Source organism: Acomys russatus, chromosome 6 (genome assembly GCF_903995435.1).
Source record: "Acomys russatus chromosome 6, mAcoRus1.1, whole genome shotgun sequence".
NCBI classification, from domain to species: domain Eukaryota; kingdom Metazoa; phylum Chordata; class Mammalia; order Rodentia; family Muridae; genus Acomys; species Acomys russatus.
In genome coordinates, this window is record NC_067142.1 from 4,762,783 (window position 1) to 4,779,263 (window position 16,481).

At 41.0% G+C, this 16,481-nt stretch overlaps 1 protein-coding gene across 1 annotated transcript in view; it reads right to left on the reverse strand.

Moving 5' to 3' along the window:
* Positions 1-2,664: 2,664 nt before the first annotated feature.
* The window catches only part of Serpinb12 (serpin family B member 12), a 45,365-nt gene continuing 31,548 nt past the window's right edge, over positions 2,665-16,481 (reverse strand). The window contains exons 3-9 of the mRNA XM_051147206.1: positions 15,155-15,340; positions 12,775-12,906; positions 12,326-12,460; positions 10,997-11,117; positions 6,330-6,472; positions 4,780-4,947; positions 2,665-3,820 (exon numbers count right to left, since the gene is read on the reverse strand). Coding sequence (XP_051003163.1) covers positions 3,416-3,820; positions 4,780-4,947; positions 6,330-6,472; positions 10,997-11,117; positions 12,326-12,460; positions 12,775-12,906; positions 15,155-15,340 — 1,290 coding nt within the window. The 3' untranslated portion in view covers positions 2,665-3,415. The remainder of the gene's footprint in view (positions 3,821-4,779; positions 4,948-6,329; positions 6,473-10,996; positions 11,118-12,325; positions 12,461-12,774; positions 12,907-15,154; positions 15,341-16,481) is intronic.

Genomic DNA, 16,481 nt, shown 5'->3' on the forward strand with positions numbered 1-16,481 from the left:
GACAGACAGACAACCTGGTTCAAATCTAGATTCAACCATTTGCTTCCTTGCATGACCTTGGTCAAGGTACTGAATCTCTGTACCTCAGTTTGCCACTTGGTCAATGTGGATAATAAGAGTGACCTAGATCTCAGAATGAATGGGATGACCATTTAATGAATGGAGGTCACAACACTGCCATACGAGCAGAACAAGAAGTATTAGCTCTATTACGATCCTGACTCAGAGGTTTTGTGGCTGACTCTTACTCGCCCCACGTATACATTAACACCTAAAAGTATAAGTGCTAATGGCGAGAGTCAGACAAGCTGACAAATTTTAGGGTCAGAAAAAAATCTAAATAAGGAGTTTCTCCTCTTCTTGTGGTTGTAAATTGAAGATATACTTTTACTGGATCACTTTCTTGGCTGGCTTTTTGAGTATTTTGCTCATAAGGATCCATTCAGACAGCACATATTTCAGCACATCGCAGTGTCATGTGTTGGGATTAAACATAGCCACACTTACTTACACACAGAGAAATATATGAGAATAATCTTATATTGCTCTGTACACAAAAGTCAACTTGGCTGTGAAAAGTTTTAAGCATGTATTTCCACTTCAAAACTATAGGCTTGGTTTTATTGTTTTCCAAAATCCAACAAAAAATAAATGCTTTAGAATGTGGATGTAGTTGAAAATAATTAGGGGTGGAGTGGGATGAGTATGATCACAGTATATTTTATACATGTACAAAATTCTTAAAGAATAAGTAAAAATTATCTTTAGGCCTATATAATGTTATTGTTCCCTTCACATCCTGATACCTTCCTCAAACTTCTGTTTGTCAAGTTTCTTGGCATGTCTATTTTTCAGAAACATCATAATTCTTGGGTTTACTTCCCAATGTTTGTCTATCTCTCTGTTTCTATCTCTCTCTCTCTCTCTCTGCCTTTTTGTCTCATCTCTCTCTCTTTGTCTCTCTCTATTTCTGTATCTCTGTGTTCCTCTGTATCTCTCTCTGTTTGTCTTTGTCTCTCTGTCTCTCAGTCTCTGTCTGTCTTTGTCTGTCTGTCTGTCTCTCTGTTTCTGTCTCTGTTTCTGTCTGTCTGTCTTTTTGTCTGTTTGTCTCTCTCTCTCTCTCTCTCTCTCTCTCTCTCTCTCTCTCTGTGTGTGTGTGTGTGTGTGTGTGTGTGTGTGTGTGTGTGTGTGTGTGTGTGTAGATCAAAGGACAACTTCATGTATCGGTCCTCTCCTCCTTGTTTTTGAACTGGGTCTTTTGTTTTCATGTCAATTTCCCATTTCACAGCAGAAGCAACTGCTATGTGCCCAGCTCTGTGTGTGCTGGGGATCTTCACCCTTGCATGACAAGAGCTTTCTTCATGATGCCCTGTCTGCAACCCTTATTCTCTTTTTATATCTACAACTTCCACTATGTCCCATAAATTCTAGGAAAACACTATTATTTATCATATTTTACTAATTATATTTTCCAGTATGGTTTTTTTTTGGGTTTTTTTTTGTTGTTGTTGTTGTTGTTTTTTGTTTTTTTGTTTTTTTTTTTTTTTTTTTTTTTTTTTTTTTTTGCTTCTTAACCATCTTTAAAATCCATTTAGCCTTATACTGCATTTTTATTTCACTAGAAGTTTAGTATCTCTGCCCAGCTTGTCTTTATGAGTTCCATTTGCCCCAACTCAAGAGGAATACTTGGGGAAGCATTTGATGGGGGAAAGATGTGTAAGACAAAATAGGAGTCATAAAGAAGAGATGGGTCAAAGTAAGACCATGGAGAGCCTGAGGAAGCACTAGGGGGCCTGTTGAGGCTCCTGTACCAAACATTGTAATCCTCAGAAAGGAAGCCATTGTTCCTGAAGGGGCATTACTCCCCCTGTTCCTCCATCAGCACAGTGAGGTGAAGGGAACTGTACCCTGGAAGTGGAAGAGTTTATGGCTGTGGTTCCCATAATCCGCTTGGTTTCCTACACATTACCCAGCCCACTGATCTGAACACTCCTGCCTCTTGCCAAAGTACCCATTCACATAAAATAAATGAATCCTTTAAAAGAGTGAACTGCTTCCTCCCTCAAAGTGCCTCACATTTCAAATTGTTTTGCTCCATAAAAAAAAAACTGAAAAGATGAAAAGGCCGTGTGAAGAACACAGGAGCTGTCTCTCACAACAGAAGAACGACACTAGGAAAGGAGGGGAAGGAGGTCAACATCAGATCAGGTAGAGCGGATCCTCTCCCTGAAACACTTGCTGCAGCCACCTTCCCCTGTGCCATGGCAAGCTGGAAGAAGGACCATCATTATGCAGGCCAGGAAAGCTGGATCAAGACCACAAAATATACCCGTTAGAAAAGAGCCTGACTGACTCCCCATGTCGGAAGTGCATCCTGCTTTACTATTTCAGAGCATCCAGTAAAGCAGAGGTCATGAATTCTGATTGCTGTTTCAGAGGCAAAGCTGGGGGCACAAGAACATGAATTCATCCATTTTCTAACAGCCTGGAGCTTGACATGAAACCAATAGTTTTCCTGAAAAGAGTTTTCATAGACACTGTGTCTAACCAAGGACTGTTTTCACTGTATGCCCAGCATTCAGCCTCTGGAAAATTAAATAAGTTCCTGTTATCTGAAAGAATAGACTAAGAAGAGGGATTTCCTAGTCATCCACAGATTCTTGTGCAGCCTCATCAGCCTAGTGTTAGCCATAGAGAGGTGTTCTGAAGGAGAGCGAAGAGACAGAGGGAGTTCATGGAAAACTGAGAGAGACCAAATCTTTAAAATAGATGTGCCACCTTCTTGGTCAGGGTCAAATACATGATAGAAGTGTATTGTTCTCCTGTGCAAAATGAGTATTGGCTGGGACATGTGCACATCCTTGAGCCATCACTTAAGTCTTCATCTGGTATCTTCTCTGGAGTGAGAAGATACTACAGGACATCTCCATGCATTACAGCACATATGAAAAGGGGGCCAAGAATCTTTCCTGGGGGTTACTCATGATTATAAGTGCCCTAGAAATGGAGCAAAGTTTCCCAAGCCTATTTTATCACTTTCTGAGTTCCAACCTTCCAGAATGCCCTAATGATTAACTTACAGTATTTCTTCATAAGGAGGGAAGCAACTTAATGAAAAACAATACCAGTCTGCATTATGTTGACCTCCAAATCAGAGAAGGTGAATTTATATGCTTGAAAGTTAGGGCAGTAAAGATTAGGGAGAAAGCAGGATTACTTCATTAGCAGATGGTGAGAACTGGCTTCTGGTGACAGAGGTTATCAGAACAAAGTTCACAGGAGGCTTGAGGGGCAGCATGTGCAACTGTGGCCACAGGTGATCAGCTTCAGGCAGTCAGGAGAGACACAAATGCCTGTTTTCCAAGGGGGGAACCATATTGTCATTTGCCTCAAGCAACCAAGAGCCAGAGGAGGCTCAAGGAGAGTAGACTCTGCCACAGAAAAGAATTTGTTGGGTTGGGTTATGTCGGATGAAAATGAGAAAAGGGTGATTGGCATTAAACTCCACCCAAGATGAAGTGGCCTTCTCTGCACCAACAGCGCCACTGGCTGCAGCTGCCTGTGTACCCATCTCATCCACCTCCACAAAGTTCTTGTGGACAATTTTGGACAAATGTAGATTGGGACTCTTAGAGATTCCAGTAAGGTCTGCCTTCTTTTCATCATAGATATCCTTAATGCCCATGTCTTGTAGAACGGAGTTGAGATAATAGGTGTCTTCCATGATGAACTGGGGGAAGGAAATAGCTACTGATTCTTCTGGCATATTTTCCGAGGTACTCCAGGCCATTAGTTTTTCGTGGCTTATTTTCTTTTCAAGCTATGTGAAAAAAAAAATAATGTTTAAGGCCAGATTATATATAAGCTTGCAAAAGTATATCAGTTACTTCAAAGTTCCTGAGTTAATCTGTTTTAATAGTCAGTTACATACACGCTCCAAGGACTTTCTCTAAACCTCAAAATAGGTTCAATTTAATCTTTTCTCTCTAGACTTTGTTTAAATTTTTCTCCATAGAAACTGCAAGACAATCAACATCCCACTGAGTTTTGGCATCTGGCAGGTTCATGCTCAAAGACCAGAAAAATTCAATAGGATAAGGTCAGGATGGGCCTGACACTGAGAAATAAAATTTCCTTCTCTGTAAAGCAGAGATAATATGATAAGGCTCTCCCAAGGACTAACTGAAGTAATGTATATAATATACTTAGTGCTCATTAAACTAATGCTGGTGTGTCATATATTTGGAACAATGACAGCTACCATCATCACCATGTGATGTCTCTAGACATCTATCTGTTTATCTATCTACCTATGTCCTGTTTACTCTCTCCCTCCTCAGAACAGTGGGTATCAGGGCCTCCCCAGCCTTCATTAATTCCTTGCTTATAGTATCAGTGTTTCTACTCTTACCAAACAGCATGTTCTTTAATAAGATGCAGCTAAGTAGCCAGAGAATCTAAGGCAGAGACCAAAGGTCAAGGTATTTTAGGAGGAACTGTTTTATTTATAGAAACTCTCAAACTGCTCAGCATCCAGATTCTTAGATCTGGAAAGTGACTGCAGAAATCTGTGAATTTGAGGTGGAAAGACTCTTGTTCTGGCATTTCTGAGACTTGCTCATCTAGTTAGTATAATTTAAAAATAAATATCTAATCTCATTCATATTCCACGTGGTCTCCAATGTCTCTGTTAGGTGATAGCATCTTTCTTGGATAATGGATATTAGCACTACTCCTCAGTGATATGGAATTTGTACGGATGTGACAATAAAGCTCTACCTCTTGCAGGCTCTTCACATTGTCTTCTGAATGAGATGGAAGCAGGACCAGCATGCTGATCTTCCCCATGGTGTACTTCATTTCCAGGATCTGAGCTTGCAGCTCCTCAATAAAGCCAATCCTAAACTGACCTTTCTGGTTCATCATCTTTACAGTCTTCTTTTCATTCTGCAGTGTACATAAAGATAATCATAGAAGGCCATAGAATCTCAAACACCCATGGCCTCAACATCACTGAGAAGGTTTGGGTTTTAAGAAGGGAAATGTCTACACAATAAGTCCAGAATAATGCCAGTGACCCAACCTGAAAGAACCCTCTGCCCATCAGTGAATAAGGAGCCCTCTGCTTTGGCAACACTTTATCCACCCATGTTCTTCATCAGTTCCTTAGTCCTTGAGATCATTTCCTGCTATATTTTTAACCCAAATATCTCCTGCACCCTAATCAGCCAAAGTAAGGGAAAGAAAGCACAGAGTCTTCAGTGTCCAGCACATCCCAAACCTTGTCTTCATTCACCATTGTCCTGTCTGAATGACTGTATGTGGTACCAAGGGGAGCCTTAGTTAAACAATAATTGTCCATATGTTAAAAATAACACCTGCATCACAGGCTTCCTACAGAGGTAAAGACAGGACCTTCAGCACCTCGGCTTCTCAGGAACATTTGAGATAGGAGAGGTCATCAACATACAGAAGACGAATTCTGTGCTTGAAAGGTAACTGGCTAACTGGTGATTGGCTGGGACCTGATCTCTGGTCTTTCTTTATTTCTAAACTATCTGGCTTAGAACATGAGACATGTGAACTAATACAGATAACCCATGGCTAATTAACTTAGCTTCTTTTCCCTCAAAATGCAACTAAAGATAATACTACCCCTTGTATGATGCTAATTTAGATAAAAATGAAATAATACAACCACAATATTCAGAAACTACCCAGCTAATATGCTCTCTTTTCTGGACTATCAACAACACATCAGACCTCTTCCCTCAGGAAACATATATTTAGAGTGTTTACAGTTTCAGACAAGGGGATAAAGGATAGACAAATTTCAGGAGAGATGGCTAGGGTTGGGGGAAATTTAGAAGAAAGTTGAATTGTCTCATGTGTTAGCTGAGACCAGAAGCAAACTCAAAATGAAAAAAGGTCTACCAATTTTCTTTGTTTTGTTTTATGACAAGGTCAGAATATATCACTCTAGGAACCTGGTGTTCCTTAATGTAGACCAGGCTAGCCTTGACCTTGTAGTGATCTTCTGTCTCTGCTTTGTAAGTGCTGGGTTTATAGGCATGCATTAGTCTTTTAATTAGTAAATTTTTAATTGATTGTATGGATTTAGTACATACGTAATGTTCCAAAATATGTGTGTTGTTGAATAGCAATATTTAAAATGATCAGTGAACTTTAGGTGATGGCTTTGTAAAACCACAAGGGTTTATTATAATTGCAAAGCATAACACAGAGATCTAAGCATTAGTCTTGAGTCTAGACACTACTGATCGACATTGGTGGGCTACCTGCAAAGCTGTGGCTAATACAGTACGTACCTCACTTAGAGAGAAAGGTGCATCAACTGTGTTTTCACTGTCAAAGTTTTTCTCCCACTTGGCTTTGAAGTAAACAGCATTCACCAGCACCAGCACAGTTGAATTATCAATATCCCCCTTGCTGAACAGTTCCTTGATTTTACCTAGAAAAAAAGTACCAGAGATTAACCTGAGCATGTGTTGCATAAAGAGCATTCATGGAGACATTGGAAAGCAGCTGATTCAAGAGCTTATCCAAGGCACCTAGAGGGTGATGGGAGGCTAGAAGAAAGGTGGGCATTATGAAGGAGAACTCTTACTGCCTTGTAGGAAGACCCAATTTAGAGCACTGAGAACATGAGCATTTCCTTTGATTCTCTTGGCCACTTTTGGTAGCAAATTGCCACCAAACATCTATAGTTTATGTTTCATATTATATACATAATACCTGACCTTTAGAATTTCCTGGATAGAGTAACACATTATGAACTTCCTATTTCTATGGAAGTTATTGAAGGTCAGTATATGCTCTCACATATAAACTGCTGGATATATAGATAGATAATAGAATATAGACACATAAACAAACACACACACACACACACACACACACACACACACACACACACACACACACCACTAGGCCATAGTAAAAATCCTAGTTTGTGGAGGTTTGTACACCCTCTTTCATTTTCGCTCAAAAGAATTCATTCAGTTTTGTAAACATACACATTCATTTGTAGAAGGGAGTGCTTTCCAAGCCCCCAGCCCCCACATCAGATATTAAGCCATGAGACATACCAATAGTTGTTCCTGGTTCCTGGAGTATCTGCTGGAAGCAATAAAAAGATATCTACTAGTAAAAAAAAAAAAAACCCAAGGCCTTGATCCTGGCCCAGGCCCCTTCTGTTATGAAAGAGCACTAAGGACAACAGGAAGCACCTGTAGGGATGACAGAAAGTGGTCCTTGCTGCCGTCAAGTGCCAGCCCATCTCAAGACATGTTCTTTTCCACCTTAAATCACCAGACATGTGAATGTATGCTGAGATCTTTATGAGAAAGGATCCTTTTACATTGAGAATGGCTGTCTATAGATTATATAATATACTGTCTCAACATCTACTACACTTAAAATACTCTAGGAAAGCCAACTCATTAAAGAGAAAATATATATGAGGGTTCAAACAGGATTTCTTCACCAAACTACTACCCTTTTCATAGCTGAATGGAACCTTGAAAGCACAAGAATTCTGTGACATATAGAAAAGGAAGAGTAACAAAGAAAAAGAATTTCAGACCAATTTTTCTTATGAATATTGATGTAAAAATACTCAATAAAATACTTGCAAACCAAATCTAAGAACACATCAAAGATATCAATCACCATGACCAAGTAGGCTTCATACCAGGCATGCAGGGATGGTTCAATATATGGATCAGGAGAATTAAAATGGTAAAAAGGGCCATCTTACCAAAGGCAATTTACAAATTCAATGCAATCCCTATCAAAACACATACACAATTTTTAAAGACACTGAAAGATCAATTCTCAGTTTCATATGGAAAAACAAAAAACACAGAATATCTAAAGCAATCCTGTAAAATAAAAGATCCTCCAGAGGAGTCTCCATTCCTGATCTCAAGCTGTACTATAGAGCAACAGTAATTAAAACAGCATGGTACTGGCATAGCAATAGCTGGTTGACCAATAAAATCAAATTGAAGACCAAGAAATAAATCCACATACATATAGACACTTAATTCTTGACAAAAAGTCAAATCTATTCAATGGAAAAAGGCTAGCATCTTGAACAAATGATGCTGGTCTAACATGTAGAAAAATGCAAGTAGAACCATATTTATCACCATACACAAAACTCAAGTCCAAGTGAATTAAAGACCTCAATATAAAACCAGAGATACTAAATCTGTTAAAAGAAAAGTAGGGAAGAGCCTGGAACACATTGGTATATGAGACAACTTCCTGAACAAAACTCCAGCAGCCCACGCCTTAAGGTCAACAATTAATAAATGGGACCTCATGAGGCTGAGAAGCTTCTGTAAGGCAGGAGACACTGTCAACAAAACAAAGTGACAGGCTACAGACTGGGGAAAGATCTTCACCAAACCTACATCTGACAAAGGTCTAATATCCAAAATATATAAAGAGCACAGGAAATTAAACACCACCATACCAAATAACCCAATTAAGAAATGGGGCTCAGAATTAAACAGAGAATTCTGAAGAGAGGATTATAGAATGGCTGAGAAACACTTAAAGAAATGCTCAATGTCCTTAGTCATCAGCAAAATGCAAAACAAAATGACTCTTACACCCATCAGATGGCTAAGACCAAAAACTCAAGTGACAGCACATGCTGGGGAGGATGTGGAGAGAGGGAAATACTCCTTCATTGCTGGTGGGAGTGCAAACTTGTACAACCATTTTGGAAATCAATCTGGTGCTTTCTCAGGAAACTGGGAATAGGGCTTCCTCAAGACCCAGCTATTCCACTCCTTGGGATATACCCAGAGGATGCTCCACCGCACAACAAGGTCATATGCTCAACCATGTTCATAGCAGCCTTATTCATAATAGTCAGAACTTGGAAACAACCTAAATGTCCCCCAGTCGAAGAATGGATAAAGAAACTGTGGTATATTTACAGTATGGAATACTACTCAGCTATTAAAAACAAGGAAATCCTGAAATTTATGGGCAAATGGATGGAACTAGAAATGATCATCCTGACTGAGTTAACCCACAAGCAGAAAGACTCACATGGTATATACTTACTATAATTGGACACTAGCCCAAAAGGGATGTCCACTTAAAGTCTTCACCTACCAGGAGATCAGGATAGATGTGGGGACTTCCTATTGGGATTCTAGGTGAGGGAAATATGGGAGAATGGGGAAATAGAAGGGTCCAAATGGTCCTAGAAACCCACAAGAAAAACATAATGATGGGTGAATCTGAACCCAGGGGGTCTGCTCAATCTACTGGACCAACCAAGGACAATACATGCAGTAAACATTGAACCTTTATTCAGATCTAGCCAATGGACAGGATGTTCTCCACAGTTGCGTGAGAGCGGGGATTCATTCTTACATGAACTCTGGTGCCCTATATTTGACAAATTCCCCTTGCTGGGAGGCCTGGTGGCACTCAGAAAAAGGATAAGCAGGCTATCTGGATGAGACTTGATAGGCTGTGATGGTATGGTGGAGAAGGAGGTCCCCTTCTGTCACAGACCTAGGGGCGGAGAAAAGGGTGAAAGAGGGAGGAGAGAGGAAAAAGAATGTAAAAGTGAAGGGATAACAATTGAGATGTAATCTGAATAATAAAAAATTCTGAAAAAAAAAGAAAAGGAAGAATAAGAAAACACCATTAGTGAACAGACCTTAACGCTACATAAAGAATACAGAAAACAAGAATTATAAGCCTCTGATTGGAAGAAAGAAACAAAGCTTGCACCACATACCAAAAGCAACTGGAAATACACCCACCACTGTGGTTCCCTGGCTGTCACTCAAGTGTATGAGTGTGAGTGGAAGTCTCAAACTAGAGGCAGCAGATGCAGTGTGTGGCTTTCCCCTCTGATGCTCACTGATGTTCATTGAACAAGAATGCCTCCAACTCCACGCTGATAATAGTTAGATGCCCGCTTGTAGCACTCAGCCTGAAAGGAGGCTTCCATTTTTGTAAAGTATGCATGCGCAGGTAGAAGGGAGCTTTCCACCACCTAGAGATCCAGGCTGGAACCCTGCCTTCATTCTTAATGACAGACAAAGCCACATGTCACTTCCCCCATGAAATGGAGATTAGAGCTGATTGGAGTCTCCACTGTGGTGATGGAGGAGGAAATCTAGAGGGCAGTGGGACAAGGGATGAGCGAGCTGCAAGTGAACAAAAATGGAATAACAACTGAGAACAGAAGTTTCTCCCTTATTGGCTAAGTTCACAACCAATTTCAAAATGAAGAAGCCAAGCCCTCATTTAGCATATCTGTTATTAGAATAAATGAGTAAAAGCTGTGTGTGTATATATATATATATACACATACACACATATATATTTAAAATGAGTGTATGTTATTTGCAGCAAAGTGGATGGAAGTGGGCATCATCAAGGTAGGCAAAATAAGTCAAACTCTGAGAGACAAATATCCCTGCTCTCCTATCATACTAGGAATCTAGATTTGGTATACATAACATGAAAATAGAAGGTTGGCCATGAGAGTGTAGAAGGGTTCTAAAGAGAGAACAGATGGGGAAACAGGAGTGAGTAATTGAAAAAGAAATATAAAACATTGCACTTTTCTCTCATATAGGAAATCTAAAGTCATATAGCTGCAAGGACATAAATGGAGAAGAGAGAACCAGCTCTGGCAAGTTGTCCTCTGACATCACATGTCAAGTACATGCCCACATGAATACACATAGACACACAATAAATAAGTACATGTAGTTTCAGAAGTCTTTAAAAATCAAAGATCCCAGGAGAAAGAAAAAAGCAGGAACACATGATAGACGTGCCTACATAGCCACTACCCTGGATGCACCTGATCTTGTCTGATGCTGTTCAAAGCGAGCTTTGAGCAGGACACCACATGTGCAAACCTGCTAAGTGGGCCCACTGGTTTAGATAGGAAGGAATGCCAGCCTCACTGCTAGACCTTTCTTACCTTGGCACTGACTCTCCACCCAGAAGTTAATCTCTTGTCTCGATTTCTCAGTATCCTTCTGGAAGTCCACACTTTCAGCGGTCGTGTGGTAGTATTGAATCACATCATCTGAGTATTCCTGTTCAATTCAAATACATGGGAAAGGGCACAGCAAGATCATGTGGACGTGCTGGTTGTTAAGATGAGATGGTGACCATAAGAACCCAAGAAAGAAACCTCTGGCCACCTTACATCAGGGGAGTGGCCATCTTACTGTTCACAGACTTTCTGTGTAGGTGATCGAAAAGTTTCATGAATAGCATGTTAGTTATATTGTGAATATAATTAACTGTACTTACAAGCAAACTTTAAAATGGTTTAGAGGGGCTGGAGAGATGGCTCAGTGGTTAAGAGCACTGACTGCTCTTCCAGAGGTCCTGAGTTCAATTCCCAGCAACCACATGGTGGCTCACAACCATCTATAATGTGATCTGATGCATACTGTACACATAATAAAATAAACCTTTAAAAATAAATAAATAAAAGTAAAATGGTTTAGAGGTGCATTTTTACTAATTTGTATCTTAGTATAATTTTTAAATAAATAATACAGTACCACAGTAATTTGCACACTTTTTAACAAATAAGTTGCATGTGTATACTTAGCTCTCAAATTTCTAGGGTTGTTTAATCTGATATATAAGTGATAATTTGCTGTGACATAAAGTAGAATTTTGCTCCCTGACTAGCCTGCTTCATGCCGGCTGGGTCCCATGTGCCTCTATTCACATCCCTCATGCTTACTGACAGGGTGAGTCACCTTCTTGGGAGTAGAATCCTAACTGGAGTGTATCCTGCTTCAGATAAAACCTGCTTATCCACAGAAGCCACAAAAAGACTGCGGCTTTGGGCTCCCAACAGGCTCCCATTTTGTGACACCATGCACCTTCTGCAAAGCACATTTCCCATGTGAACTACAACACAAGGCACAGCAAGGATCTGAGAACAGTGCCTTTTGGGCAGCCAGCAGGGAGAAAAGTCACACAACATGCTCACTGTGCACCTGGACTGGAAAAGACAATCACACGGGTCCGTTATGAAGTTCACTCATATGACAGTGGGCTGTGAATCAAGTGACCCATTCTATCCATGTCATGCCATTTCTAAGTGGCCTCCTAAACCCAAGCTGAAAAATAGGTGGAAGAAGACAGAGGCTGAGACCCCAGAAAGCAAGTCACAGATGTGCACCAGCCCATAACCCCATGCACTATGTGGAAGGTGAACCATGCACCACCTCACTTATTTACGGAACATGTTCTGTGCACATCTTAATCTCTGTTACTCACCAGGGCAGAGTGGGAATCCCTGCTCTGCATAGAGTCTGTTGGCCATACTTAGAGTGTAATAAGTTTTGTCTCTATCTAACTTTGAGAGAAGTTTCCCAAAGTGGCAGCTGAGCACTTCATTCTCATTGGTAGATTCATCCTAACAAGAGAAGAAACAAACAGTTTCAAAATAATCAAAGAGTTGACTGCTACTAAAGGAAAGGCGTTTTACAGAAGCAAAGCAGAGCTGACCTGGGAAATGTCATTGTCCTGCATTACCAGGTTTGGGGAGGCAGGGAGCAAGCGGGGACAGCCAGGGGCATAGATAAGGTGTAGTCAAATGGGATTGCTGCTCCTATGTGATTTCCACTGTCGGTGCCAGCCTGTGCCTAGTCTTCAGAACAAGCATTTACCATCAGGCACAGCACAGGCAGAGTGAGCACTTAGTGAAGAGGACGGTTTGCAGGCACTCACCTGCTGATCCGGAGACACTGGCATTTCTTTCTGCCCTACCAGAGAACTGTCAGACACTTCTCTTGTGCTTTTTGAGCAAGGATCATTGGGATCTTTGCTTTTGTCCTCGGAAAGTTCATTGAAATGTAATACCTGCGTGATAATGACATAGGGCTTTTCAGACACTGTGAAAGCTAGGAAGTCAGGAAAAAAACAGTCACCAATGGTTCACAGAAGCTGGTGTCACTGAATACTGCCCTCCTCCTCTGACTCCATTGACGAATGGAGATGAGATCAGTTGATAGGCTGCTTCCCTAGGGAGCACAAAGCCCTGAGTTCTATACCCAGAATCATGTGAGGTAAATATGGAGGCACATTCCTTTAGTCCCAGTCAGTGGATTAGAAGTTCCAGATTATCCTCAGCTTCATAGAAAGTTTGAAGTCAGCCCAGGCTACATGACACCTTTTCCAAAACCCAAAAGAAAAAAGCTAGAAAGAATGAATATAGCCAAACCAAGGAACAGAAGGAATTCACCAGCTAGGTACAATTACTAACCTACACTTATCTATGCCCACTCTTAATTGAGCACAAGTATCAAATACATATTGGGCATTGAAGACAGAAGGACAACTAATGTAAAATATCTCATTAAATGTACACGGATTATATATGGATAAGGTATTGTGGAAATACCTTTAATTGTCTTAAATCTATTGTTAAAGCATCTCAGAGGAAGTGGGGAAGGCGAGACACCCTCCATGTTGCTCAGGCCCTGGTTAGTAGCAGGTGACCCCCCAACTGCAAGGAATAGAACCTCAGCTTGTCCTGGAGGATGCAAACCCCAATCTATAGCTAAGTGGTGCCTATGGAACAAGAAATAATGGCAAAGCAACTACTAGTACATGCAAGAGCATAATGACCCTGAATAATTCTGCCTTAATCTGTGAATCCAACTCCTTCATGTTCAAGAACAGCAGCCATACTGATACTTCACCCCTGTGCTCTGTGTCAGAGCAAGGCCAGCCTCAGAAGCTCACAGTTTACTAAAGGGAACAAGGAACACATTTGTCATGGACACTCATTCTACAGTATCTATTGGGTGCTTACTGTTGTGGGACAACATCTCCCAGATATCACGCAGTAGTGACATAAAGGTATAAAACAATATACGTAGTAATTGGGTGCTGTGTGCACTATGCTTGGAAGTGCTGTGTGAGTAAATGTGACTGGCCTCATTTATGGGATGCAGAGCTTGGATGGAGCACTAGAGTGTAAGATTAGAGCGACCCCTTTGAAGGTGGCAAATACTGATAAATGGGAAAATAAACCAAAGGATTAGGTATCAGAGTGCGATAGTTTGAATAAAAACAGCCCCAGGTCTCTCATTAGGGGAACTGTTTTGGAAAGATGAGGATGTCTGGCCTTTTTGGAGGAGGTGTGTCTCTGGCTTTGAGGTTTTGATAATTGCACCATTCGCAGTGCATTCTCTCTGCCTCCTATTTCCTGATCATGATGTGTGCTCTCAGACAATCCTGCTGCCCTGCCTTTGCCCTGTCATCGTGGACTCTAACCTTGAGAAGCCATAGCCCAGCCAAAGGGACTCTCTTATACAGTGCTATGGTCACTGTGTTTTGTCACAGTAGTAGAAAAGTAACTAATATAATACACTACAGGAAGAAATACAGGCCGCAGGGTAATCCAAATGACCACAGTGGCAGACCTGGGAGAGGTGAAGGATGAGTGGTTTGGGGATTCATACGCCCAGATCTTCAGGGACCAGTATAAGGAGTTGGGTTTCTATTTTGAGCCTAATGAGAAGTCTTGATTTTACAAAATCTTGAAAGCAGATTTTTGCCTTAAAGAATCTCAGGCTTCTGTGTTAAGGGAGCAACACAGGATGCTGTCACAGCAGCAAACCAGGAGGCATGGAATCCAGAACTCACAAAGGGAATGCAAAGTGCCTGGATTCAGCAGGTTTATCAAAAGGAAAGCCAATGGGATTTTCTGAAAAATGAAATTAAAAAGACTGGGAGGATCTTAAGTTACTGGGTAAACATTTAGGTCCCAGTACACATCTAGTTAGTGAGAGAAAGAAGAGAGGAAACATACTTACATTAAAGGTTACTAATAGTATTGGTATCAATAATGGTAGAAAGAATGACAGGTATGAAGACCGTCATGGAAAGGAGAAGAAACAAAATGCATGAGAAAAGCTATCAGGCAGAGAGGCTATGGAAGTCCTCTACGAAAGATGAATGAAACCATAAATGAAGCCCTTGTGGCTTCTAAGGCCAAATTCTGAGAGCAGTGAGCAGCCCAGCTCACCTAAGTGTCAGATTAGCCTCCTGTGCAGACCCAGGCAGAGCACAGGGCCCTGTGCAGCATCCCTTGGATACGTACCTCATTGATCTGCCGTGCACTGTCACCTCTAGCTCCCAGGCAAACCATACCAAAGGCAGCTGAGACACTCAGAGGGCAGACGAGGATATTTTTATGAATATCATCTTTGCTAACCTCTTGGAAAAAATCGAAGCAAAATTTGTTATTTGCTGCAATGAGAGAGTCCATTGTAAAGCTGGTTAATGTCTAAAAGAAAAAGAAAAAGAAAAAAATGAACAGAAAAAAAATGGATACGCAACCAATTCTTATTTGTAATGCCCAAGATATAATAATACACAATTATCCAGTGTGTTTCTTAACAACTGTAAAACTGACTTGGAGTGTAGCTCAGTGGTAGAATATTTGCCTAGCTATGCAAGATAAAATGGAGAGGGAGTAAGGAGGGGAAAAAGAAAGGGTGTAGAAAGAGTGGATCTAGAAGAAAAATAAAAGGAAAAAGAGGAGAGAGGGGGAAGGAGAAAACGAGGAGGAGAGGGAGAGTGAGAAAATCATAGTCAGAACGAGTGGACGAATTGGAAAACTAAAGTCATCAACCATCCATATAACTAATGGAATTAGTATCTGCATTGATAAAGATGCAAGTCTTGTCATTTAAAGCCACAACAGAAAACAATACCACTGGTCAGTTGGCTTAAGAAACACAAATTTATCATCCCACTGCCCTGGAAGCCAGAAATTCAGATCCAATGAATCTACAGAGCTAGTTCCTCCTAAGGCTCTCAGCAAAAGGCTGTCCCCTGCCACTTCTGCTGTTGTCATCCATCTCTTATTTCTTGGCTTACAGAGGTATCATTCTAATCTCTTCCTCCATCTTCACGCCATATGTATATCTTTCAGGGGTAAGGGGACTGAGACAGGGTTTCTCTGTGTAACAGAGCCTTAACTGTCCTGGAACTCACTATGTAGACCAGGCTGGCCTTGAACTCACAGAGCTCCACCTGCCTATGTCCCCTGAGTGCTAGGATTAAAGGCGTGCGCCAACATATATATCTTATACACGAACGTGCACATACATGTCTCCATATTTGTTCTTCCACTAAACCAGCATTACCTCATCTCATCTTGATTACAACTGCAAAGACTTCATATGAGGTCCTAAGAGCAGAGGTTAGAACAACAAGTCCACTTACTCATGTCAGAACTTCAATCGGGTAAACTAAAGCAAAGGCGAGCCTTGAGTCAGAATTCAAGACAACGCTACTGTACTTTCCCCTCCCCTTCAAGATGTTCCCCGCTCTGCTCACTCTTCTTCCCTCAGTTGTCTCTGAGTGGCCAGATGTCCATCAGAATGTTATGTGCCATGTCCTCTGTTAACCGCCTCTTTATC